Raw genomic sequence first — 27349 nt, forward strand, 5'->3', positions numbered from 1 at the left:
TTTGTTGTATTAGATCAGCCATATATGGTGATATGAATCATCATTCTGACAGTAGATTGCAAAGTGAAAATAAAACTGTGGCCGGAAAATATTCAAATAAGTGTTCTACACAGCTCTCTTTTGGTACTTGTGGGCGTGTGTGTGTGTGTGTGTGCGGGGCTGTGTGTACTTACCTGTGGGTAGGTGTGCAATAGTTGTTTCCTTACTAATGCATTAAATACCTACAAACCTTGCGGTACCTGCCACTTCAGTTTTGCTCTGTTTCCGTGACCATACAAAGAATCCGGAACAAGTTCACCTGTAACATGATAAACACTGAAACCACCCACAGCAGCTCATCCACACTCTGACACCTCTTCAGAAAACATCCCAGAGAGGCTCTGCATATCAAGTTTACAGATAAGATCTACACATTTATTTTTGTTTTCTTCCTTCCTTTTCTTTGGTGAAGAGTTTTGACAGAAGGTTTTCCACACAAATGGGAACCAATTGGCTCATTATTTGGAGCGTTGCGATCACTTTATTTCAGGTAAGACTTCCTCTTCTCATCCCAAATAATATCCGTTGTGTCAAATATTTGTTTAATAAAATGTAAATCTTTTAAAGACATTTTCTTCCCTCTTTTGTCAGAATGGTTGTTTTTTTAAAGCATGTTTTAATATTTTTTCTCTATGTCCTTCTTGCATCAAATAGTAATTTATGTTGCGAAATCATCTATTTGTTGTAATTTAATTTAAAAATAACATATTACAAATTCATCACACTGTGAACCAGCTGCTTCTGTTGAAGTTCATGGTAGATCCACAGTAAACTCACTGCATTGTTGGCTAAAATATCCGTTAATAAAATCTTTTCAACTGTAAGGGTTATACAATGTTTCTCAAATGAAAGGAACTGGTTTATTTTAAATTAACTTAGTTAGGAGATAATTTACTCACATAAAGAAAAGGGAGGCATTTCCTTTAAACTCATTTAAAGGTACTGGTCTCCCATTACTGCTAGTCTTTAGCGTTTTAATGAATGCTTCAGTTCTGACTTTTGATACCCAGGAACAAAACATTTCTTCCTGCCAAAACAGCCATTTCTATAGTTTCGTCTTTGTGTTTTTTTTTTTTCTTCTTCTTCTTTTACTGTTTAAATATTTTCTAAAGACAATTTCAAAACTCTCTTTGATTTGACATTATTTCACTGCCTATTTGAACATATTTGGCATTCACTGCCAAATATGTTCAGGTTTCAATTACTAAGGTTCCGCAGCAACTTGATGTTCTGCTGGGTGTCGTTCTTCTCATTCAGGCCTCCACAGTCGCGGCTGCAGAGGAGTCATCATGTGTGCCTGGGTTTCAGTCCAAGCTGTTGATATTGAATGTGACCCACAAGCACCTGAGACGTGGCACAATACTGGGCAAAGGTGAGAACATTTCATCAAGTCATCTGCTCACTCACTTTTTCATACTCACATTCTCAAAATGGGATAAAATCTTATTATTTAATATGACCTTTTATCTGAATAAAAGGTCAATGGTCATTGATTGCCTGAATTATGAGCAGGCAGTCATTGGGAAAGCCACCCATCTCACGGTCTCAGGTTTTATTTTGTACTCATGCTTCAACGCTTCCCCCATCAGGGTAAAACATGCTCCCAAACCTGTTTTTCAGGTTTTGCTTTTAAGGGTTCAGAATGTTAGATGCCATAGCCCCAAGCAACAGGCATCTGAGAATGTACATATAAACTGTACATGTGTACTAACAAATACTAGACAGCTGTTTCTTGAAATACCACTTAGCCATTTATTTGTTTGCTTACACTTTTTCTCCAAAATGAAAAGACGTGCACGCTACTAAACTTGGTATAGTAGAGTGTGTTTATGATAGATAGCATTTCGCAATCTTTTTAATGAAATCGTTATGCGGTCAAATGATAAAGGTTGTTGTCGTCTTTCTGGTTGGTATAGGAGTAGCGTGAGCGTTTCACATTCTTCCAGAGTTACTTTAGTTGGAAATGATTTGATCATTCCTGTTCCGGCACATTGTTGTCTCAGACGCTTCACTACGTTTTTACGTGCATCGTCATGATTTCAGATGTTGAGTTTCTGTGGTCTGTACTGTACTTCAGTCATACTAGCTCAACAAGTTTTAAAAAGAGAGAATCAGTTAAAAAAATTAATTGTATTTTTTCCAATTTAAAATGTGTTTCTTTTCAAACAAGATCAAGTAAAATTTTATGCTCCATTAGAACTTTTACATTTCATCATTCGTACATTTCCTTGTTACTTACTTTGGTCTTAGTTCATCCCTTAGTTTATTTCTTCTGGAATCTCTTTGTACTTTATCTCCTTAGCTTGTCTCAGAGTGTGTATACATAGATCAGGTTTATATCGTATATTCTGCACTATAAGCCGTTACTTTTCCCCCCACACTTTGAACCATGAGGCTTTTAGCCCGGTGCGGCTTTTCTGTGGATTTTTCTTCAACCTGAACTCTTTAGCAGGAAGTGAATCATTGGAAGTCAAAATTGGAAATCAAAGAATAAAGCGCTAATTTTCATGTAGAGCAAGCACATGCTAGCAGCAGGCACGACAGAGAAATTTCTTCAAACTCACATCCCCTCATCATGGAAAAGAAGTTCATATGATGCAGCTTTTAAGTTGAAGGCTATTGATCTGGCAGTAGTATTGAGGAATTTTAATAATCGAGGTACTGGAGTCATTCGAGGAATCGTTTCAGCCTTTATCAATTAATACTATGATGTTCTTTTTATTATTTTTATTTTAATTCTGACATAATTTCCTAATAGACATAATTCCCAGTAGCAGTTTCTAATATACATGTTTAACATTTTGTTATTTTGTTGATTTCCAGTTGGCTTCACTGACTGCTCAGACCACACAAGATCCCTTTTCAGCTCTGATGACAACCGTTTTCTGGTCCGGACAGATGGGCTGTTAATGGTGAGTACAAACATGCAGAACCCAGACAATATATAATCATCTAGAAGCCTTAAAATAATTGGATTATAATCTGTGTTAATTGAGCACTACTGGTGTATTTAGATTAAAAAAACAACTTGCACAATATAAAACTTACAATGTGTTTAAATGCCAGGATAATTTTGTGTCCAGGCAACGTTAATTATTATCACTATGTTATTCTTAGCTTTCTAGTATTTGAATATATTCAACATTTTATTATAAAATGCAACTTCTACTCATTAGTTGTGGAAACCATGTCATTAGTTTGTCCGTGCTCAAAAATATTCAAACTCTAAGCATAACTTTGATTTCATAACATAGTTTCTCAAATGACACAGGAAAATATGTTCCAGATATGTTTTTGGTATTGCAACAATCAAACATTTTAGAGAATGCATGTTAAAGCTGCAGTATGTAAGTATGTATGTCGTGACAGTTCGGTATGAGACAGAGCACTGGGAGAAGACTTCTCTGCCTTCTCCCAGTGCTCCCAGTGCTATCGAGAAGCAACCAATCAGAGCCATGAGGCAGATTTTAGTGCTGTCAATCACAATCACTCATGGCGCTGCTCTGACCCCCCTTCCCATCCCTCGCTCTTCCCTTTGCTCTCTGCTACACTGCAGCTGTCAGAGACTGACTGTAGTGAATGATCATGCTAGTTGGCATGGCCATTGATGACGGTGGATAAACGGTTTTCCTCCGCTAATTTAAGCACATTTAGCAGCCCGTACATGAGGTTTTTTTCTGACAGAGCGAAGACCTGCCTATCGCTCTGATTGGTTGGTTGTTTTTGGTCGGGATCAGTGCAGTTCTTCAATTATAGCTCTGGGGAGGAGGTGGAGGAGATGGATTGTTTTTTCACAAATTATCTGTCTCATAGTAAACTGTCACGCCATGGTGACCGTTTTAACAAATGAAAAAAATATACTTTTTATGAGATGGACTGGCAACCCCAGTAGGGATAAGTGTGTAAAGATGATGGATGGATGGATGGATGGATGGATATTTTTTATTAAAGTTACATACTGCAGCTTTAATCAATATCATATTCTCACATCTATCTCTGCTTTAAGTAGAACGACGGCGTGCCCTGGTTCCTATAGTAACACTGAGGGGCTAATGTAAGGTGTACAAACAGTGTTACATTTTGAAATATTTTGAATTGTTTCCATAGAATTAGTTTGGGAACCCAGACTGGTAGAAACATTGTACTAATGACTGTGGTACTTGGCCTAATGCAGGTAAAGAGACAGGTCATTCTTCATGAGGGGAACCAGCGCTTCTCCGTCCACTCCCTGACTGCACGAGGTCAGAAGCTGACTCTTCCTGTCATGGTTTTGTACCGACGGATTCACCACAGGAACAAGGAGCCGCTCGATCACACTGAAATGAGTTCCACTAATGACACAAAGGTAGGTTTAGAGATTCTTAGTGTAGTTCAGTTCCCTCAGGTTAAAATGAAACAATTCATGTTCATAGTTCAAAGCTCAAAGCTCGAGCATAAAGTAATGATTCTTCATCCATCGTTTTATCTCAGCTAAGTCTGAACATATCAGTTGTCGTCATGCAGCATTTTCACCTAAAAAAATTATTTAGGTGAAAATTTCTTTTCACATAACTTAGAAGTTGGTGTAAAACTAATGTTTGTTTTATCCACATAAATTATCTTGCTCAGCAGTAAATTAATATATCGCCAGCTACACCTTAGAGTAGCTCATTGATAAATTAATGCAGTAGCCATGTAGCCTGATGTAAAAAGATTTTGCTAGACAATGTCAAATATTTATACGTTTGATTAGTGTAATCAAACGTTATCAAACACATCGTTTTGAAGCCAAAAAGCTCTGAAATGTTTAGGGCCAACCATTAGAATCAGCTCATTTAAAGTTAAAGCTCAGTTTCACACAAATACAAAGATGCTAACTAAATGCTTGGCTGTTGAACTGGACCATTCATGTTGCTGTCAAGCCGTTTCTATTAGCAGCTCCACAAATCTTTCTGATAAACATTACATTACCAAGACTCATGAAAACATACCTATATTGGCTTTTTTTTTCTATTCTTCTTCTTTCTTTTCTCTCTCTGAAGGAGAAATCCTTTTTTGAGATTGTTTTGCTAACTCATCTTCCACCGGAGCTTTGGAGTTTTATGTGCACGTTGCACGGCAGCTCATGTAACCGGTACATCGTGACCTAGTAGGTCACCACAATACATTGCAAAACAATTAATTTTTTAAAATTTTTCTTGTCCGTATAAAAATAATTTCTGCATACATTATCAAATATATATTATTGTAAAAAAAAAATCCCTACTTTATAATAAAATTGTGTGTTTTTGTTAATATAATCACATAGAAGTCATTACTAAAAAAAAAAAATCACTTCCACTTAGTTTGAGTTTGCTTATGCCTGAGAATCATGGCAGAAAAATGGATGAATATGCACTTTAAAATATTAGTTTTAATTTGTACCCACATAGGCAGCCAGGTTATTGCAGTTTTTTATTCTGTTCCTTCCAACATATTTGCTTGTTTATTGAACAGAACACATTTATGAAATGATTTGTTATGGCAATGAGCCGCTGTTTATGAGTGCGTATTTTGATGTAATAAATGCTTGTGTTCAATATTCCTCTGTGTGTTTGAGATTGTGCTATCATCCATCTCTGGGTAAATGTTACAAATGTTTGATTGTCTGCTGTCACTACGTGGACAAACACGTAGTGACAGCAGACAATCGGCTGCATTCTGTCGTTGACTTTACAGCAACTCCTCATAACGAGTATGCATGTAGTGACAGTGGAGAGGAAAAAAATATTTTAATAAAATACAGAGAAATCCTGGAGGACAATTTGATTCCATCTGCCAGAGAACTGCAGCTTTGGAGAGCATTTATCCTTAAAGCAAAACTATGGCCCTAAGCATTCGGCTAAAGCTACACAGAAATGGTTTGAAGACAACAAGGCGGATGTTCTTGAGTGGCCCAGTCAAAGACCCGACCTCAGTCGGATAGGGAAATTTTGGTTGTACTTCAACCAAAATTGAAGTACAATCAGCTGTTCACAGCTGATCCCCACCAACCTGACAGAGCTTGAACAGTTTCAAAGGAAGAATGGAGTAAATTTGCAGCCTCCAGATGTTAACGTCTGACAGAGTGTGATCCACACAGACTCAGGCTAAGTCAGCAGTTTCATAAGGCCCCGAGGGCTTCAGGGGCCCCATAAATGCTAATATTTTAACTCCAATCACAGATGTATAATTGTAACATTTGTTTATTGAGATTATCAATGTTGCTAAGTTTGATTTAATGGTTTCAGCATACATAATTTAAAATATTTTAAATTGTTTCACAACTAAGTGTAAGATTTTAAGGAGCTGGCAAGTTTGCTTTGTAAAGGCTCAAAGAACAACATTCATAGTTAAACTGTTTTGTTACCATAGCAACAATCTGATGCTGTGAGTTTAATCTTTGTTTGTTCACAAATACAAATTAGTAAACTGCGATTATAACTTATTGCTTTTTAGGTTGGCCAATGAAACTACTCCCCTCCTTCCAGATTTCACTAAATCTAACACAGAGGTTATTAGAGGTGCTGGTGTTTTTAGTGGCAAGAGGGGCCCCCAAGTCAAATTCTGCTGAAGGCCTCATGCAGCCTTGGACCGGCCCTGCATGAGTTAAATCCGCTGCACTGCAGAGAAATGCGCAACAAACGGGAGATTTAATTAAATGCTGCTAATGTGATGTTAGTAGCTCTTCCAGTTTCGTGTCTGTTGAGTTTTTGTTTTTTTACCCCTCCAGGGGGTCTTTTTGTGGGCTCTAGAGTCCCTTTTTACAAAGTAGGCTGACAGGAAAGGGGGAAGGAAGACATGCGGTAAATGTCGTCGGGTCCGGGAGTCGAACCCACGACAGCCGCGTCGAGGACTTGAGGCCTCCAAATGTGGGTCGCGCTATGCCCTACGCCACCACGGCACGCCCGTGTCTGTTGAGTTTTTAATCAGAGTCACAGAAATTGTTTTGGTTGGTCGAGTTTATGGGAGGAGTTTCTCAGACCTTTGTGCGGCCGCTCGACTAAGTGAACAGGACGTTTTATTTTATTGGGACGTCACAAACGTTTGATCGTCAATGCCTCAAGACTCTGAAACCGATCGATTGAAATCCCTAGGAGAAGTTTGATCAAATGCAGGGGCTGTAAACGAGGTGAAATGAGGTCAAAATTGGAACTTCAATCCAAAATGGTCAACTTTCTGTTTGGTGTTGTGCATGGCTGCAAGAGACTTTTCTGTAGGTCTTGGGGAGTTCTAGTAGTGGACCAGATTGTATGCCTGCACAATAAATATTAATGCGCAGGGTGTTTTGAAAATTGTCAACTGCACCAGTTGAGCCGTTTCTATTCCAAATTTTGCGATAATGTTAAAATGCGGAGATTTCATGCAGGGATGCTAAGTTCACCAAGTCTGGTGAGTTTTCAGATATGTTTAGGCCTCCAAAGAGCCAATTTGTTTAAACTGAACCATAATAAAAACATTACAATAAGCCGACTCAGCGCTTTGCTGCTTGGGCTTAAATATAAAACATCCAAGGAAGTGAATACTCTTTGTGGGCTCTGTACTTATGTAACCCTCACACTACCAAGGAGCTGTGTTGTGTTGAACAAATGCTTTTTAAAGCAGAGAGGTTTTTCTGTGAAACACTGCCACTTTGTGGCTGTATTTAACATTTTCTGCTTCCATTCTTCTTTTTTTTGCATTCTATTTTTTTTGTACTGTCTTCATGTCCCACATGTCTTTTTATGACTGGTTTATTTGAACTTCTGGCCCAGAGAAAATTTATATTAAGAGCTTCATGTCAGACGGCAACTTTATTGTGTTAAATTTGAAGTCGGGATGCATTTGTCTATCTGGAGGCCATTTAGTTTCAGTAGTTTACTGATTAAAATATTTTTGTTTCCACAGGTTCCCATTCTGTATTTCCCAAAATCTAATCCAGGACTGAAGAGGAGGAAGAGAGCCTGGTCTATCCCTCCCATTGGTTTTCCTGAGAATTTCAGAGGACCTTATCCCCATTCTCTTGCTCAGGTTGGAGAAATTAAAATGTATATGGTTGTGCTTGTATGTATTTGTGTATGAATGAATGAAATTGGAAAAATGACATTCAGTGTAATTTTATTTGCTCTTTCAATTATACCTTGTATTTTAAGATTTATTCCTCCACTATGTTTTGTGCTTTGTTTAAATGTGTCTCGATATAACCTTGGTCTTTGTTGTCCAGATTCGCTCTGATGAAGATAAAGTGAAGAAGATCTATTACAGAATCACTGGACCTGGAGCAGATCAGCCTCCTGTTGGTCTTTTCACCATGGATAGAGTCACTGGTCATCTGTATGTCACACAGGAACTGGACAGAGAGAAACAGGACAAGTACATGGTCAGTGTTTTGTGTTGTAGCTTTAAGCCTGACACTTTTCTATTCGCTATTTGTTAAAGATTCTAGTTAAGGTAAAGTAATTTTATTTATACAGCTCATTTTCAGCAGTAAGACAGTTCAAAGTGCTTTGCATGAATTAGACCGAAATACAAACAAAAGAATAAAGGAAAGACCACAAAGAAAAACAGAAAAGTATAAATTAGATATTGGTTTTCCATGTTTGGTAAGATTAGTGAGGCATGAAACTAAATGTTGGTTCTCTGTGTTTTATTCTATAAAGTTGATGGTGCTAAATGTTGATCTAAGGCAGTGGTTCCCAAAGATTTTCTGGGCCCCCCTATGGACTACAATAAAATCCCCCAAAAAGAAAAAAAAATCAACTGACATAAACCTATACACATATTTTATTTTCAAACTCCACTGAAGTTTATTTCACACTTCAGGTTGCAACAAAACTACAAACCATCTTTACAGTGAAACACTTTTGTGTAACTGTTTTTTGGTTTTTTTTTTTAATTCATCCATACCGCTTCCCGTGCCCCCCTGCAATGGCACGGCGCCCTCTATAGGGGGCGCGCCCCACACGTTGGGAACCACTGATCTAAGGTAATGAGTTAGGAGTTTCTCTGGATTCTAAGTTTGTTCTAATTCCCAGTTTGCTCTGGGTTGAGTGAAGTATCCTTTTGTTTTAATAGGTTTGATTTCTGTTCTGGGTTGAGTGAAATATATAAACTAATAAGAATAAGTAATTCATCATTTATAAACCAGTAGAGGGTTCTCTGGATTATTGTTAAGACTGATTACAATTAATTTTCTGAAACAATTCTCAAGTTTACAATAATGCTCAAATTGTTTGCCATCTGTGATTAAATATATTGAAAAAAGTTTGTAAAATGGAAAAATAAAATATACCCTAAATGCAACATAAAACTAAAGTGACCATATTGTTTTAATATGTTGAAATTGTAATTTTTTACAGCTTCAAGCTCTTGCCAAGACAGAGGGTGGTGCAAATGCAGAGGAGCCTACGGATATTATGATCAATGTAATTGACCAGAATGACAACAAACCTGTTTTCAATCAGTCTACCTATAAGGGAGAAGTTCCAGAGGCTTCAGAAAAAGGTAAAGTCCCAGGATTCAGATAATGAACATGCAAAAAGAAAATGTTCTACTTTATGCAAAGAAAATTGTTAGTATGCTTTGAACTGTTGGCAAGATCCTTTGAACAATTTTAAGACTACCTATAATTGGTGCATGCAAAGGGACCTATTATGCAAAAATGACTTTTTGCACTTTTTCGCTGTTAGTTGTTTTGATGGACAGCGGAAAAAGTCTAGCTGTCTGACTAGCTGTCTGTATATATTATATATATATATATATATATATATATATATATATATATATATATATATATATATATATATATATATATATATATATATATATAGAAGGGGTCTCACTCCCAGAAGGAACAATAGCAGACATAGAGGACAGTTACAAGTACCTAGGTATACCACAAGCAAATGGCAACCTCGATGAGGTCACAAGGAAAGGAGCCACAGCTAAATACCTCCAACGAATAAGGCAAGTCCTGAGAAGCCAGCTCAATGGCAAGAACAAAATCCGCGCAATAAACAGCTATGCCCTGCCAGTAATCAGATACCCTGCTGGAATAATTAGCTGGCCAAAGGAGGAGATAAAAGCCACTGATATTAAGACTAGAAAACTACTAACAATGCATGGAGGATTCCATCCCAAATCCAGCACCCTGAGACTGTACACGAGCCGCAAGGAAGGAGGCAGAGGACTAGTGAGTGTGAGAACCACAGTCCAGGACGAAACAACTAAGATCCATAAATACATCAGGGACAAAGCCTCAACAGACAATGTGCTCAGTGAATATCTCAGACAACAGGGAACGGAGGTTGAGGTGCCAGAGATACCATCATGGCAGGACAAGCCCCTACATGGGATGTACCACCAGCAAATAACCCAAGTGGCTGATATCAGTAAATCCTACCAATGGCTGGAAAAAGCTGGACTCAAGGACAGCACAGAGGCCCTCATCCTGGCCGCCCAGGAACAGGCCCTAAACACCAGAGCAATAGAGGCCCAGATATACCACACCAGACAAGACCCAAGGTGTAGGTTGTGCAAGGAGGCCCCTGAGACAGTCCAGCACATAACAGCAGGGTGCAAGATACTGGCAGGGAAAGCGTACATGGAACGACATAACCAAGTTGCAGGCATAGTGTACAGAAACATCTGTGCAGAATATGGACTGGAAACCCCGGGATCAAAGTGGGAAACACCCCCAAAGGTGGCGGAGAACGCCAGAGCTAAGATCCTGTGGGACTTCCAGATCCAGACAGACAAAATGGTAATGGCGAACCAACCAGACATTGTCGTAGTGGATAAACAACAGAGGAAAGCCGTTGTGATAGATGTAGCAATACCAAGCGACTGCAACATCAGGAAAAAGGAGCACGAGAAACTAGAGAAATACCAGGGCCTCAGGGAGGAACTGGAGAGGGCCTGGAAGGTGAAGACCACAGTGGTGCCTGTGGTCATCGGGGCCCTCGGGGCAGTCACCCCCAAACTGGACCAATGGCTACAACAGATCCCAGGAACAACATCAGACATCTCAGTCCAGAAATGTGCAGTCCTTGGCACAGCCAAGATACTGCGCAGAACCCTCAAGCTCCCAGGCCTCTGGTAGAGGACCCGAGCTCAGAGGATAAGAACCACCCGCGGTGGGTGAGAAGGGAATTTATATATATATATATACACTGCTCAAAAAAATAAAGGGAACACTTAAACAACACAATATAACTCCAAGTAAATCAAACTTCTGTGAAATCAAACTGTCAACTTAGGAAGCAACACTGATTGACAATCAATTTCACCTGCTGTTGTGCAAATGGAATAGACAACAGGTGGAAATTATTGGCAATTAGCAAGGCACACTCAATAAAGGAGTGGTTCTGCAGTTGGGACCACAGACCACTTCTGAGTACCTATGCTGTCTGGCTGATGTTTTGGTCAGTTTTGAATGTTGGTGGTGCTTTCACACTCGTGGTAGCATGAGACGGACTCCACAACCCACACAAGTGGCTCAGGTAGTGCAGCTCATCCAGGATGGCACATCAATGCGAGCTGTGGCAAGAAGGTTTGCTGTGTCTGTCAGCGTAGTGTCCAGAGGCTGGTGGCGCTACCAGGAGACAGGCCAGTATACCAGGAGACGTGGAGGAGGCCGTAGGAGGGCAACAACCCAGCAGCAGGACCGCTACCTCCGCCTTTGGGCAAGAAGGAACAGGAGGAGCACTGCCAGAGCCCTGCAAAATGACCTCCAGCAGGCCACAAATGTGCATGTGTCTGCACAAATGGTTAGAAACCGACTCCATGGATGGGGATGGTATGAGGGCCCGACGTCCACAGATGGGGGTTGTGCTCACAGCCCAACACCGTGCAGGATGCTTGGCATTTGCCAGAGAACACCAGGATTGGCAAATTCGCCACTGGCGCCTTGTGCTCTTCACAGATGAAAGCAGGTTCACACTGAGCACATGTGACAGACGTGACAGAGTCTGGCGATGCCGTGGAGAGCGGTCTGCTGCCTGCAACATCCTTCAGCATGACCGGCAGTGGGTCAGTAATGGTGTGGGGTGGCATTTCTTTGGAGGGCCGCACAGCCCTCCATGTGCTCACCAGAGGTAGCCTGACTGCGATTAGGTACCGAGATGAGATCCTCAGACCCCTTGTGAGACCATATGCTGGTGCGGTTGGCCCTGGGTTCCTCCTAATGCAGGACAATGCTAGACCTCATGTGGCTGGAGTGTGTCAGCAGTTCCTGCAAGATGAAGGCATTGAAGCTATGGACTGGCCAGCCCGTTCCCCAGACCTGAATCCAATTGAGCACATCTGGGACATCATGTCTCGCTCCATCCACCAACGTGCTTTAGTCCAGGTCTGGGAGGAGATCCCTCAGGAGACCATCCTCATCCTCATCAGGAGCATGCCCAGGCGTTGTAGGGAGGTCATACAGGCACGTGGAGGCCACACACAATACTGAGCCTCATTTTGACTTGTTTTAAGGACATTACATTAAAGTTGGATCAGCGTGTAGTGTTATTTCACTTTAATTTTGTGTGTGGCTCCAAATCCAGGCCTCCATTGGTTAATAAATTTGATTTCCATTGATGATTTTTGTGTGATTTTGTTGTCAGCACATTCAACTTTGTACAGAACAAAGTATTCAATGACAATATTTCTTTCATTCAGATCTAGAATGTGTTATTTGAGTGTTCCCTTTATTTTTTGAGCAGTGTAAATATATATATATACATATACTGTATATATATTTATGGATATAGATGTGTAGATTATATATATATATATATATATATATATATATATATATATATATATATATATATATATATATAGAGAGAGAGAGAGAGAGAGATATCTATATATATATTTATATCTATATCTACACTATATACATATAGAGATATCTATAGATATAGATGTGTAGATTATATATACATATATAAACAGATAGATCTATATACACATATAGATCTATCTGTATGTATATATATATATATAGAGAGAGATATGTATATCTATATAGATATATATTTCTTTATCTAGGTAGATGGATCTATGTAGATAGATATATCTATATATCTAGATCTCTCTCTCTCTATATATATATATTTAGATATATAGATAGATATCTAAATCTATATTTCTGATTTATTTATAAATCAGATATATATATATAGGTTTATGGATATATAGATCTATAGATTTATGGATTACAGATAGAGCTACAGATATAGATGTGTAGATTATATATACATACATATACATAGGTATATAGACATAGATCTATATATATGTAGATATATATATATATATATATATAGATAGATTGATATCTAAATCTATATTTCTGATTTATATAGAAATATATATATATATTTCTATAGATAGATAGATAGATAGATAGATAGATAGATAGATAGATAGATAGATAGATAGATAGATAGATAGATAGATAGATAGATAGATAGATAGATAGATAGATAGATAGATAGATAGATAGATATAGAGAGAGGGACATAAATTTAGATATAGATATATCTTTCCCAGAAAGATAACTAGTTTTCCAAATTTTTCCCAATTTGTATAGGTTTAAACTTCTAAAAGGCTCTTTTTGTTCCACGTTGTTTACATTTTCTTTTTCTAAATCTCCCTGTAATTAATAAATGTGGTTGTCTTATTTTCTGTTTAGAATTAGAAATAAAAATCTTACAATGGATGAACATGAGCACTGATGTCTTTGCTTTTTAATATTATCTAAAATGTCCAATTAACAACATCAGTAGCTCTTTTTAAATTCCCACCAATCACTCAACCCACACGTGGCCCCACCCCGTTGACTTCCTGTTTTGTCTTTGCTCTGAGAATACTTTCCTCAACAGATCGTTCTGGTATTTGAGTTTAGCACTTAGTTTACGATTTATGTCGAACATCTCATCAAGTTGTCTCATTAAGTATTTCTGTAGTTCGATATTTCCCAATTCAGGTTCCTTAGATTTGGCCTGACACAAACACGTTGCTTGACTTGTTGTGGAAATCACAGTGTCCTTGGAATAACACTGATTTTCCAAGGAAGCTACCTGTTCACCGTGTTTTGCCGGAACTGAAACATCTTGCCCTTCGATATGTTCAGCGAAGAAATTTAGGTCAATGCGAGGTTCTGATTCAGGGAACACTTTCCAAAATGTTTTCTTTCCTCTGCTGGGCAAAGCTGACTGATAACTTGGTTTTTCCGGCAGAGGGCCGTTATTGACGTCACTATTTTGTGTCAAAAACGTTAGATCTACACAAGCGTCTGACTCGGGGAAAGATTTCCATAATAGTGGCGTCTTCTTGATGTGCTTTGTCTTTGATGTCTGTTTCTCCCCTTTTTGATCCACTTTCTTCTGTGATTTCAAGATGGATTTCTTTTTGGTGACCAGCTGTGTTGTAAAAATCACAGGTTCTTCTGTACAAATCTCCTTTTTCAAGGAATCTTCCTGATCACCTTCTTCAGACAGAGAAGTGTCCTGTTTATTAACATTTTCAGGGCAAGACTTAAAGGACTCTTCCTTCTCTACTACATTGATTGTCTCCTGCAGTACAGAGATTGATGCTTTTTCAGTAACTGGTGAAACATCTTCCGTTCCAGTTCCTTCAGATGAAATCCTTAGATCAGTGGGGGTATGTTTCTCCAGCCAGATTTGAAACGGTATCTTTTTCTTCTTGTGGCGCCTGGTGGTTGGTGGCTGTTCCTCCTCTTGCTGATCCAGTGTCTCCTGTGTTTTGGAGATGAAATCTTGTTCAGTAACCAGTGGTGTTTCCTCGGCGCGTATCTCCTTTTTTAAGGAATCTTCCTGATCACCTTTTTCAGTCAGAGAAGTGTTTTGCTTATTAACATTTTCAGAGCAAGACTTAAAGGACTCTTCCTTCTCTGCTACATTGATTGTCTCCTGCAGTACAGAGATCGATGCTTTTTCGGTAACTGGTGAAACATCTTCCGTTCCAGTAGTTTCAGATGAAATCCTTAGATCAGTGGGGGCATGTTTCTCCAACCAGATTTGAAACGGTATCTTTTTCTTCTTGTGGCGCCTGGTGGTTGGTGGCTGTTCCTCCTCTTGCTGATCAAGTGTCTCCTGTGTTTTGGAGATGAAACCCTGTTCAATGACCAGTGGTGTTTCCTCGGTGCATATCTCCTTTTTCAAGGAATCTTCCTGATCACCTTCTTCTTCAGTCAGAGAAGTGTCTTGCTTATCAATATTTTCAGTGCAAGACTTAAAGGACTCTTCCTTCTCTACTAGATCGATTGTCTCCTGCAGTACAGAGATCGATGCTTTTTCAGTAACTGGTGAAACATCTTCCGTTCCAGTACTTTCAGATGAAATCCTTAGATCAGCAGGGGCATGTTTCTCCAACCAGATTTGAAACGGTATCTTTTTCTTCTTGTGGCGCCTGGTGGTTGGTAGCTGTTCCTCCTCTTGCTGATCCAGTGTCTCCTGTGTTTTGGAGATGAAACCCTGTTCAGTGACCAGTGGTGTTTCCTCGGCGCATATCTCCTTTTTCAAGGAATCTTCCTGATCACCTTCTTCTTCAGTCAGAGAAGTGTCTTGCTTATCAACATTTTCAGTGCAAGACTTAAAGGACTCTTCCTTCTCTACTAGATCGATTGTCTCCTGCAGTACAGAGATCGATGCTTTTTCGGTAACTGGTGAAACATCTTCTGTTCCAGTACTTTCAGATGAAATCCTTAGATCAGCAGGGGCATGTTTCTCCAACCAGATTTGAAACGGTATCTTTTTCTTCTTGTGGCGCCTGGTGGTTGGTGGCTGTTCCTCCTCTTGCTGATCCAGTGTCTCCTGTGTTTTGGAGATGAAATCTTGTTCAGTGACCAGTGGTGTTTCCTCGGTGCAAATCTCCTTTTTTAAGGAAACAGCCTGATCACTTTCCTCTTCAGTCAGAGAAGTGTCTTGCTTATTAACATTTTCAGTGCAAGACTTAAAGGATTGTTCCTTCTCTGCTAGATCGATTGTCTCCTGCAGTACAGAGATCGATGCTTTTTCGGTAACTGGTGAAACGTCTTCCGTTCCAGTACCTTCAGATGAAATCCTTAGATCAGCAGGGGCATGTTTCTCCAACCAGATATGAAATGGTATCTTTTTCTTCTTGTTGCGCCTGGTGGTTGGTGGCTGTTCCTCAGACTTAGAGGGCTGTTCCTTCTCTGCTATATCTATTGTCTCCTGCACTCTAGTGATGGACTCTTCTTCACTGAGCAGTGAATCGTTCTGCTTTTCAATATTTCCTGCAGAAATCTCTTGGTCAATGGGGACGTGTTCCTCCGACCAGGTTTTAAATGGTACCTGGTTCTTCCCATTGGTCTCACTCTCAGGTGTCGGTCTGTCCCCTTTGTGATCCACTGTCTCCTTTGCTTTGGGAATCGATCCATTTTCAACCACCATTGAAGCGTCCTGCTGTTGGATATTTTCAGCAGAAATCTTTAGCTCCTCAGGTGCGTGCAGCTCCCACCAGACTGCAAATGACACCTTCTTCTTCTTGTGCTTGGGTGGCTTGGGTGGCTGTAATTCCCTTTCGACAATGTTGTCGAATTCAACCTCTTCAACTCTAGGCTGGTTGGACTGCATTGTAACCTTTGCTTGTTTCAGGTTCTAAGATAAATCACTTCTCTAGAAACTCAGTAAAGATTTCAAGTTAAGTTTGATGTCGATCTCTAAAAGAAATGTTCACCAAACAAAGTTGAAGATCTTACTGTGAACTGCTCAATAAACTCTCAAGAGGAACGTATCAACAACGGCTGCTAAACGGTTGTGATGAAAGTAGATCGATGTGAGGAACTTATATAATCACTGGTGATGTCAGAATTCTGCTTTTGGAGTTTTATTATCATGTCACATTGTGATGTCACAGTTTCATTTCATATTCAGAAGGTGGACTGCAGAAAGCCTCAGTGGGCTTTTAAACTGTCACTGGTTGCCATAGTTACTGGGCTGAGCAAGAAGCAGGGACTATGGATGTTAATTTTAAAGTCCGTTCCCCAGACCTGAATCCGATTGAGCGCATCTGGGACATCATGTCTCGCTCCATCCACCAACGTCACGTTGCACCACAGACTGTCCAGGAGTTGGCGGATGCTTTAGTCCAGGTCTGGGAGGAGATCCCTCAGGAGACCATCCTCATCCTCATCAGGAGCATGCCCAGGCGTTGTAGGGAGGTCATACAGGCACGTGGAGGCCACACACAATACTGAGCCTCATTTTGACTTGTTTTAAGGACATTACATTAAAGTTGGATCAGCGTGTAGTGTTATTTCACTTTAATTTTGTGTGTGGCTCCAAATCCAGGCCTCCATTGGTTAATTAATTTGATTTCCATTGATGATTTTTGTGTGATTTTGTTGTCAGCACATTCAACTTTGTACAGAACAAAGTATTCAATGACAATATTTCTTTCATTCAGATCTAGGATGTGTTATTTGAGTGTTCCCTTTATTTATTTGAGCAGCGTATATATATACAGTATATATATGTGTGTGTGTGTGTGTGAGGGGGGGGGGTGCGGGCGTGTGTGTGTTAACAGTGGTGACATATGCACTAACTTGATGCACAGCTGTGGAGGCATCTCGAGCAGCAATCCTGCTGTGTGTACAGCCCTGTGCACACAGCAGTGAATGTTTATAAGAAAGGGACGGTCATTTTGACATGAAAGCCGTGCAGCTCTGGCCAGACAACCCATCATCGCGTTTGCTCTGTCACTTCCAAGTCCAACAACATGAGCCATGGTCTCCTCACGACTCGACAGCATACGTTTGATTTTTTTCTGTGACGCATTCAGCAGTGCCCGACTAAATTGCATAATTGCCAATGAACACAGTTTCAGACTCTTCTTTCTGTTGAAGTGTCAAGTACATGATTAGCATCTTCTCCACTGCAATATTGGTGGTTTCATCTGCTGCTTTTGTCGTTTTAATGGGTTAAGTTTTCAAATTCTTTGGTTTTCTCGGAAGCCTGTTCGCAGCGTGGTCATCACGATGACACTCAAATCAGAAATCAAAGTTTCTGCTTTTAAAAGTAATTACAATGGGTTTTGGCGCAGGGGTTAAGCACATCCCACCTATGGAGACCTTAGTTCTCAACTCAGTTGTCGCAGGTTCAATTCCCGGCCTGGCGACCTGTGCCGCATGTCTTCCCCATTCTCTCATTACCCACTTTCCTGTCAATTCACTATCAAATAAAGGCCAGTAGAGCCAATAAAACCTTTTAAAAATAATAATTACAATGCTAATTGATTTAAAATCAACCCTTTCCTGATCTAAAATAAACACTTTGTTATATTCATGCCAAATTGTTGTTGAGTTTCTTAGTTCAGAAACTCACCAACTCTTAAATCTAAATAGCTGCTGCTCTCACTGTTGTTCGTTGTTTCCTCTTGATTAGGTTTTGACGTGATTCAGGTTGTGGCCACAGATGCTGATGAGCCAAATAATGACAACTCTGATATCAGGTACCGTATAAAGAGTCAGAAGCCAGAGGATCCCAGTCCCAACATGTTTACCATCAATCCAACAACTGGAGTCATCAGAGTCAACGAAGCTGAACTGGACCGAGAGGTGAGAATTCTGACAGTTTTGGCTCATCTGACTAAAATCAGAATTAGGCTAATGTGTATTTTTATTATGAAACGCACAGATTTGGGAAGATGATGTAGAATTTCAAAAGCAGAAGTTCGAGAGGAAACCTGCTTTGTTCCTTTTGCACCTTGCAATGGAATCACTCAAACGCAAAGCTGCTGTGAATTACAGTAACAAATAAAAATAAATACATATGCCATTGACCTTGCTTGAGTAATACAGAGAAAAAATAGTAAGTAAATTGGCAAAATGCTTGAGTAAAATAGTGATTTCTATTGGTTTAACTAAATCCTGCTCTATCTGGACCATTTCACAATTCAATCTGGTCTGGCATTTAAGAACAGATCATTCAATAATTCCCAAGAATAAAAACTCCAAGAAACAAAGAGTTTCAATATTATTCTTAAATATTATAACTTATAATTAACTGAAGTTGACATGAAAAGAACACAAGGCAATTGTACTGTCCATCATTTCCCCTCCTCTCCTTCAGTGTCCTGTATCAGATTCTATGTTCTCTGCTTGAAGCTACAAACACACATACCTGTTGCAGATTTAATTTATAAATTAGCATGATTTCATTAAATCTTTTTTTATATGTTTCTCAGAATGTGCTGTTTGTTGGAACCTAAATAATTTCTAAACTAAGTTTTTCTTAAAGGCATCCAAGCTCTGCCTTGATAACTGAGGACTGAAATAGTGTTGAATATTTTAGAAAGCTGATTTTCTACAGTTCAGTGACAATGAACTAAAAGTGTCTTTGTTTAATTAAAGTCAACATTTCATTCTACAGAAAGTCCCAAAGTATGAACTGGAAGTACAGGCAGCTGACGACAAAGGAGAAGGTTTGACTGGATTTACCAAAGTGATTATCAAAGTTACGGACCGCAACGATCACGCTCCAGTCTTTACAGAGTCCAGAGTAAGTACAACACATGACTGCTTTTTAAAAAAATTTAAACCTGTTGATAGGTATTTTCTGAACCTATATAAAAAGAACCACAGACAACGTTACTTAGTTTTCAACCAAATTCTTGCAATAATTGAGAAGGCACAGAGGATCAGCTCCTACAGACCGATCTTCTTGCCTTCTGCCATTCTGCTGCAGAACTTTTCTTTTTATTAGCAGGGAATTTGAGTGAATGGAAAGTGAGAGAGTGATCTTAACAAAAAGGGGGGCTACCCTGATAACAAGGAAGGGAAAACAGAAATTAAATTCTACACACAGACAATTAGAGGCAACTAAGGAGTATCTCAGGAAGTCCTCCTAAAGAAGCAACTGCAAAAACATGCTTGAGTTCAAGGAAAGGTTAGTTAGTCTTACACACAGTTTAACAAGTTCTTCCTCTCTGAGGTGAGAACACTAAACCTTAAAATATGAAAACAACTAGTAATATAAAACTACTAATGTAAGAAAGATAACAAAACATAATAATTCTAACACCTGTTCATTTGTTAATGGATGGCTTTGTATGAAAGTCTCTACATATAAATTAGTTGCACTTCAAACTTGAACTTTTTTAAATAGAGAACCACCTTACAGATATCAATTTTTTTCATATTTTTAAAATATTGTCTGTTTTGTCCCAAAGAAATTCTCATTTTTGAAGGAGAAAAACCCAAAATATTCAATATTTTTCAAAAATAAACAGCAAAGTTGAATATTTTTGATGTGAATGTTCCAGTCTTGATCAGGTAAAAAAAAATAACAGGATTGATGTAGAGTATATGCATTATCATTTTTGGAGTAATAAGAGTTAAAACTGACACTTAAAACATTTGTCAAAAAAAAAAAAAATAATTTTTTGAAGGCAAAACCCCCCAAAATATGCAGTATTTTTAACATCACCAAATCATTCCATATATTTACTGATGACCTCCCCTGTAGCTAATCTTGCAGGATTAGCTGCAATAAGTCTGGAAAGAGAGATGAATATGTCATGTTGGGGTTTAGGTATCTAGCCCACATGCAGAACACCACAGGAGACAACAAATTAGTTGAATATTTATTATAAGACAATAACCCAGTAAAGATGTTGGCGTGGTTAGGGTCCAGACTGGGGGGGGATGCTGCTAACTGCGGCTCACTGCAGAACAGTGAAAAGGAAATGGTGAGTTCAAAGGTAGCTGGGAAACAGGATGTGGGAAACATCCTCAGACTTGTAATCTGGTAAAATCATCTCCTTTACATCATTGTCGTCTCACCAGGACTATTTGTTTGTTCAATATCTTTATCGCTATGCATTTTGGAAGGTTATAGAACCATTTTCCCATTTGAAAGTTGATCAAATAAATGAGCGAGGCCTGTGGTAATATCAGGGAGGTCATCACACCCAAACAAGTTTTTCTTGTGTTTTGAAGACAGAATCTTGGATTAGTTTGGTTTTCATTGAAAAGTTATTTTAAAATGCTGTGATAACTGTTCACTGAAAATATGTGGTTATAATAGCAGTCAGTGGGACCAAAATGGGACAGAAGGTTTTAAGTGTACACAAAGTGCTTATCTTTTGTTCTGCATACCTTATAATCAAAGGGACAATAATTTTTAAAAGAAAATTTTAAAAAGTCTTGGCCAAGTTTCATAGAATTAACTTTTAGTCCAACTGAGATGTTGAATCAAAAAAAAGCAGTAAAGCAGGATTTCCCATTTTGGTCAGCCAAGAATCCCCAAGGGTTAAAGGACAAGTTGTGTAGATAAATATGTATATATGTATGCAAATCTGTGAAGATAATTTGGAATTTGTTGTGGTGAGCAACCTTAAAAATGTCTTCTGTCTCCTCTCAGTATGAGGCCACAGTTGAAGAGAATAAAGTAGACGCTCTAGTTGTTAAGATGTTGGTGAAGGACGGTGATGAGCCTCATACCATGGCCTGGAATGCAAAGTTCAGCATCATTGATGGAGATCCAGGAAATCTGTTTACTGTGGAAACAGGAACAAACAAACAAGAAGGAATCATCACTACTGTTAAGGTAGGAGCCAAAGCCGAACAGTCGACGCTCAGTCACATGGTTTCAGCACACACCTTTCACACAGCGGCGCAGACCTTTTGGGGGACATCCTCATGCTTCAGTTTACTTCACGCCTCTACCCACTGGGAGTCCCGCTCCCTCCCTGAATTCTCTTTTTTGCTTTTATGAAACAGTCTCAGAGAGGGCGGCACATGTTTCTGCAGACACCCTGCTCCGTGAACAACAACATTAAAATTTCCATCCAGGAGGTTTAGGACATTAGACGGTCTTTTTGTTATAGTAGATATTTAGTGAAGAATCCTATAATTGTACATAATTGCTCATTGTGTCGGGTAAACATTGCTCAAAAGTGTTTATATCTGGGGGGCTGTGGTGGCGTAGGGGCAAAGCACGACTCACGTATTGAGGCCTTAGTCCTCATGGCAGTGGTCACAGGTTCGATTCCAGGCATGGTGACATTTTCCACATGTCTTCCCCCTCTCTCATTACCCTGTTTCCTGCAGAAACAAACACCGTATAGTGGAAGCCAACTAGTTGGAGATAAAAATATCAATACTGCTGCCTGAGTATATTTCGGCATAAAATACAGCAACAGACTTCTGACCAATCAGACAACACTTTGCACAGAGCTCTGTCGAAATAATTCAGCCACGGCCTGGTGTTCGGCACGCGGATGACTCTCTGAAAACAAAAGGACATTTTTGTCACACGTCAACGTCAATGACAATGAGAGCTGATTTTACCACTTTGGATGAAATATGTAGGAGCTTTAATTGTGTTTTATGTGGGGTAACTCATTGCTACATTTAATACAGTGTGTTGTAGTTCTGCTATGGATTGTACTGTACTATGTCTGTGTCAAAGCTTTAGCACTAATGTCTGATCAGTTGATCAATGATGATCTTTCTTCCACTAAACCAGGGTCTGGACTTTGAGAAAACCAGTAAGCACACTCTACTGGTCACAGTGGAGAATGAGGCTCCTTTTGCTGTCCCCTTGGTCACTTCCACTGCTACAGTGGTGGTGACTGTGGAGGATATCAATGAACCTCCCATCTTTGAACTCATAGAGAAGCATGTTTCCAAAAGTGAGGATCTTGCTGTGAACAGCACTGTGGTGCGATACACAGCTACTGATCCAGACGTTGGACGCAAACAGAAAGTCATGTAAGGAACCTTTAAACTCTACATTCCATCTGTTTGAAGGGAAATTTGCTACACTTTTTATTTTAGGGTTTATCAGATCTCTTTTCCCCAGCAACAACTGAGCAAACATTAATCTTGAAAACCTTATTACAATGTTTCTTTATGTTGAGCAAATGTTGATTATATGACCAAACATCAACTCCAAATTAACAAATTCAGTCACATTCTGTGCAATTCAATGCAACATTAATCATAATGCAGAACTACATATTAGTAAGTAAGTGCTCTGTCTGCTGAAACCAGCAGAGTCTTATCTAACTCCTCACGTTGTCTCTCATTTCAACATGTGCTACTTTGCTCCACATTATGACGTTGGGCTCATGCTATTTTTTACCGTCCTACATGTGCAGGTATAAGGTGATCAAGGACCAAGGTGACTGGCTCAATGTCGACAAGGAAACCGGAATAATCACAGTGAAAACCCAAATGAATAGAGAATCTCCACTTGTCACGGAGGAGAAATACACAGCCCTGATTGGTGCATATGATGATGGTAGGTGTGAGGGTTAATTGATTTGTACCGCAGCATAAGAGGGCATTTTGGAATCAAATGTGAAGTCAAACCTAATTGAACAGCTTCGTTTATATGGTCGGCTGTGAGCTGAACTCAAATGTAAGACCTCAGACGTTAAGGGTCCTCCACTTCTGTAGCCTTAGGAAGCCTTCTGCTTTAGCTTGCTTTGTGGGACTTCTCTCTAGAAGAATCACAAGTATTGCAGTTTTAGATTTCCTCACCTTGTCACAAGAGTCTCAGTAGATTGTTGAAGCCATCCGTGTCATTGCTCGCGATTTCCTGACCGATGTCTGTCATCTCACCAGATCAGATCCCAGCTACAGGAACCGGTACTTTGATTATTAAGCTGGAAGATGTCAATGACAACGCTCCCACCATTGTTGAGCGTGATTTTGAGGTACGTCAGCAGAGCATTTTGTTGCTGCATATTTTTCAGCCAGATAAAATCAAATGGAAATCTTTGTTTATTCTTATTTAATTGATTTTTTTTCTAATTTCTACTGAATTTTTAAACTTAAAAATCATCAATTATTTACAAGCAACAGTGTCTCAACACCAGCGTCATGTACTCGTACGATTAAAAACAAGTAGTTACTCAGAACCAATACCACTTTTGTTCTGGGTGTTTCCTCCTGAGCTGGGTTAGAACAAACTCCGTACCAGGTGGTGGTGGTAACACACCAACAAGTTATGTGCTGAAGAAAAAAATAATAATAAGAAAAGAGAAATTAGGTGGCAGGAGGGGGTCAAAATGTCCGTACTAAAAGATATTTGAAGATAAACATGGTAGATACTAAAATACATTTTATTTTGTTATTTATTTTCTCATTTTTATTACTTATTATTTTGTATGTCATGCAGTAGTTTTGATTTGTTTGCGTTTTTTTTAAATTATTATTATTTTGTGATGTATAAGTAAAAACTTATTAACTACTCGGTAGTGGTTCTGGGAATCTACAAGTACCTAAACTGAAGCAGTAGTACTTTGTACTCAGCCTGGAAAAAACTGCCATTGGGACACGCCTACTTACAAGTGTGCTGTAGCATATTCACCAGTGATTCAAATCCATTTTCTTTCCCCCTACAGATGTGTAACAAGAAACCAATTCCTCATGTGCTGAATGTGATGGATAAAGATGGAACAGGTTTTACTTTTCCATACAGTGTCAACCTGCGGCACGATTCAAAGGCTAAGTGGACCGTTAAGATGAACGAGAGTGGTACGTTTACCTTTTATACTAAAATGATTACAAATCTGTTCCTAAGAACAGGACACGATCCCAACAAATTGAAGAGCGCACCTCTTTCACAAATCGTCTTTCACCTGCAAAGATGTCCCATAGAGACCAACTGATCTGTTCTGTGAACCACTGAAGGTTTGTCAGGTTCGGTGTCTCCAACCCGGGTCCTCCAGGCTCACCGCCCTGCAGGTTTTAGGTGTTTCCTTGCTTCAGCCTGGGTGATCTCAATTCACAGGTTTTTGCTGAACTGCAATCAGCTGAATCAGGTGTAGTAAAGCGACGAATCAGCTACAACATTCAGGGCCTTGAGGGAGCCAGGGTTGGGAAACACTGATAGGGGACGCAGAGGTTTTGATGGACCATTAATAAATCACACAAAGTGTCAAAATAAATGACAGCCAGATGAAAAATATGGTCGACTTGGAGCAGCCTAATGAGTCACAGCTGACCAGGAAGATCCGTATCAATCCACTTCACTTCATGTTTTGTTAGATACTTGTTTTTAATTGGAGTTTTTTTTTTTTGGACCCAACTAAAACAGATGGGTCCCTCCTGACTCACTGTTTCTGCTTTCCGCTGCTCTTTAGTTTCCTACAAACCTCCCATATAAAATCTTTGTCTCACCGGGAAAGTGGCAAATGTAATTTAAGTTAAAACTGCCGATTTGTTTTCTAGTGCCCCTCTAAACCTCACCCAGGCTGCCACTGGCGTTTTTTTGAGAATCGATTAAAATAAAGATGTGAACTTGAGAAAAATCAAATGGTGGAAAAATTATTTCTGTTTTTTGTTTTTTGTTGCTTCCAGGCACAGGCATTATCGTGAGATTAAAGCCTGATATTGAAGAAGGAACCTACAAGGTGGCCTTGAGTGTTTCAGACAACCAAGGTCTGTCACAGGTCAGCACGGTCACAGCTAACGTGTGCGACTGCACTGGAACACCAATCTGCAAGAAATCAGAATCAAGAGCTGCTGGCTCCAGTTCTTGGGTCATTGCAGGAGTTCTTTTATTGGTGCTGGTGGGAGCTGGTGAGTTTTAAATGTTCATTCATGGATGGATAGAGAAATATTCTCTTTAATCATGAAACTCAAAATAACAACGCACATTGGGACCAGAAAATAACCAACCAAATTCAGTGATGCTGACCAAACAGCAAACAAATGGGAAAATATGCTTTGGTTCTGAAAATTATAATCACAAGTACTGGATAAAGCTGATATTATTTATATTTGTTGTTAAGATACTGACCCATTTGATACATTCCAATACAGTATTATTGAAAAGTCAGTTCATTTCAGTAACTCCATCACCAAGTGAGACACATTTGACAAAGCAGTCTTTGTTTTGTTTTAGCACATCATCACAACATTTAAAATGAACATATTACAAGAAACCAATAACATAATATACAATTTGTGCTTCTGTTTTTAGTGATTGCCTTGACTATGTATTTAAAGTCGAAAGGAAAAAATGAAGCTGGAGTGAAAAGAAATGAAAAAAGTAAAGATGATGACAGGGATGAGCTTATTATCTCTAATGAAGAGGGCGGTGGAGAGAGCATTCAGCAGGTAAACAGTGACATGTCTACAGCTGACACATAAAATATTGTTACATTTGTTTAAAATCCACAATAAATCGTGATTCCAACATAGTAATAATTGAAAAACATTCGACTTGGCATATTTCTTCCTAACAATTCAAATGGATGATTGCGAATTGGAAAATAACCCAATATGTTAACGGTAATTCTCTCTCTCTCTGTCAGAGTTATAGTGAGAGTGTGCTCCACTTTGCTCTGACCAACAAGCCTGACATGTCCAGGACCATCATGGCTCCTCCACTTGAAAGCGGTCCCCGGTACAGAACTCGGCCCACCAACCCAGATGAGCTCAGGGATTTTATTGACCATGTGAGCAAAACCCTTGAGAAATGAGAGCAAATGTTTCCCATTGTGTTACGTCTAGTTTTAAACACCAGATTTGTTAACTTTTGTCTGCCATAATTCAGAACCTGAAGGTGGCAGATAACGACCTCACTGCTCCCCCCTACGACTCCCTGCTGGTGTTTGATTTGGAAGGAGGCGGTTCTGAAGCAGAAAAACTCTCGTCTCTGTGCTCCTCGAGCGACGGAGACCAGGACTACGATTCCCTCAGAGAATTTGGCCCTCGCTTCAAGAAACTGGCCGACATGTACGGAGGAGGAGAGGATGACATGATGTGAATGTACCAGTACTGAGAAAAATGGCTGCATGCATGCAGTCTGACTGTGACAATGTGTGAAATCGATATCTGTGTGACAATGTGTAATCAGTCCTATTTCTTCCTCTTTCAGCTGTTCTTCATTAGGATCTTCAGGTTAAAGCCTTACATTAGTTTTAGTTCTTCATTTATGATTCTATTCTTTATTAGACATACAAACTTGAAAGCTCAGTTTTACTGGTGTGATTTGTGGAGAATGTAACCAATATAGTAAGCACTTTTCCTCTTGTTTTATTTTTTTTATTAATATTTCCATCAGTGTTTATTTTTCAGTACATTAGATCCATGCAAAGTTCTACAGCCATTGTGCCATTAGCAAGTTGATGAGGTTGTTTTTGTTTTGTTTTTGTACAAAAAAAGATGTCTGCAATATTTGAAGATAACATATGACAAATGCTTTTTAATAAATTCTTTAACTAAATATGTCTTTATTCACTGGTCCTGTGATGGTTTATTTGGTTAGGAGAGCGATTTTGCTCTTTTTAATGCATAATGACTATAATAAATGTAGTACATAATATCTATAGTTGTGCA

General features: G+C 39.2%; 1 protein-coding gene across 1 annotated transcript; it reads left to right on the forward strand.

Moving 5' to 3' along the window:
• Positions 1-229: 229 nt before the first annotated feature.
• LOC102227130 (B-cadherin-like) lies at positions 230-27246 on the forward strand. The gene is made up of 18 exons (XM_023327861.1): positions 230-529; positions 1297-1411; positions 2863-2951; positions 4214-4384; positions 7924-8046; positions 8240-8395; positions 9375-9519; positions 18435-18607; positions 19422-19550; positions 21414-21599; positions 22521-22765; positions 23155-23297; positions 23624-23715; positions 24406-24538; positions 25364-25585; positions 25989-26125; positions 26323-26466; positions 26565-27246. The coding sequence occupies exons 1-18, from the start codon at positions 479-481 to the stop codon at positions 26775-26777; spliced, it is 2667 nt and encodes an 888-aa protein (XP_023183629.1). The 5' UTR covers positions 230-478; the 3' UTR covers positions 26778-27246.
• Positions 27247-27349: the final 103 nt, after the last annotated feature.

This window comes from Xiphophorus maculatus, chromosome 22 (genome assembly GCF_002775205.1).
Source record: "Xiphophorus maculatus strain JP 163 A chromosome 22, X_maculatus-5.0-male, whole genome shotgun sequence".
Taxonomy (NCBI): Eukaryota; Metazoa; Chordata; class Actinopteri; order Cyprinodontiformes; family Poeciliidae; genus Xiphophorus; species Xiphophorus maculatus.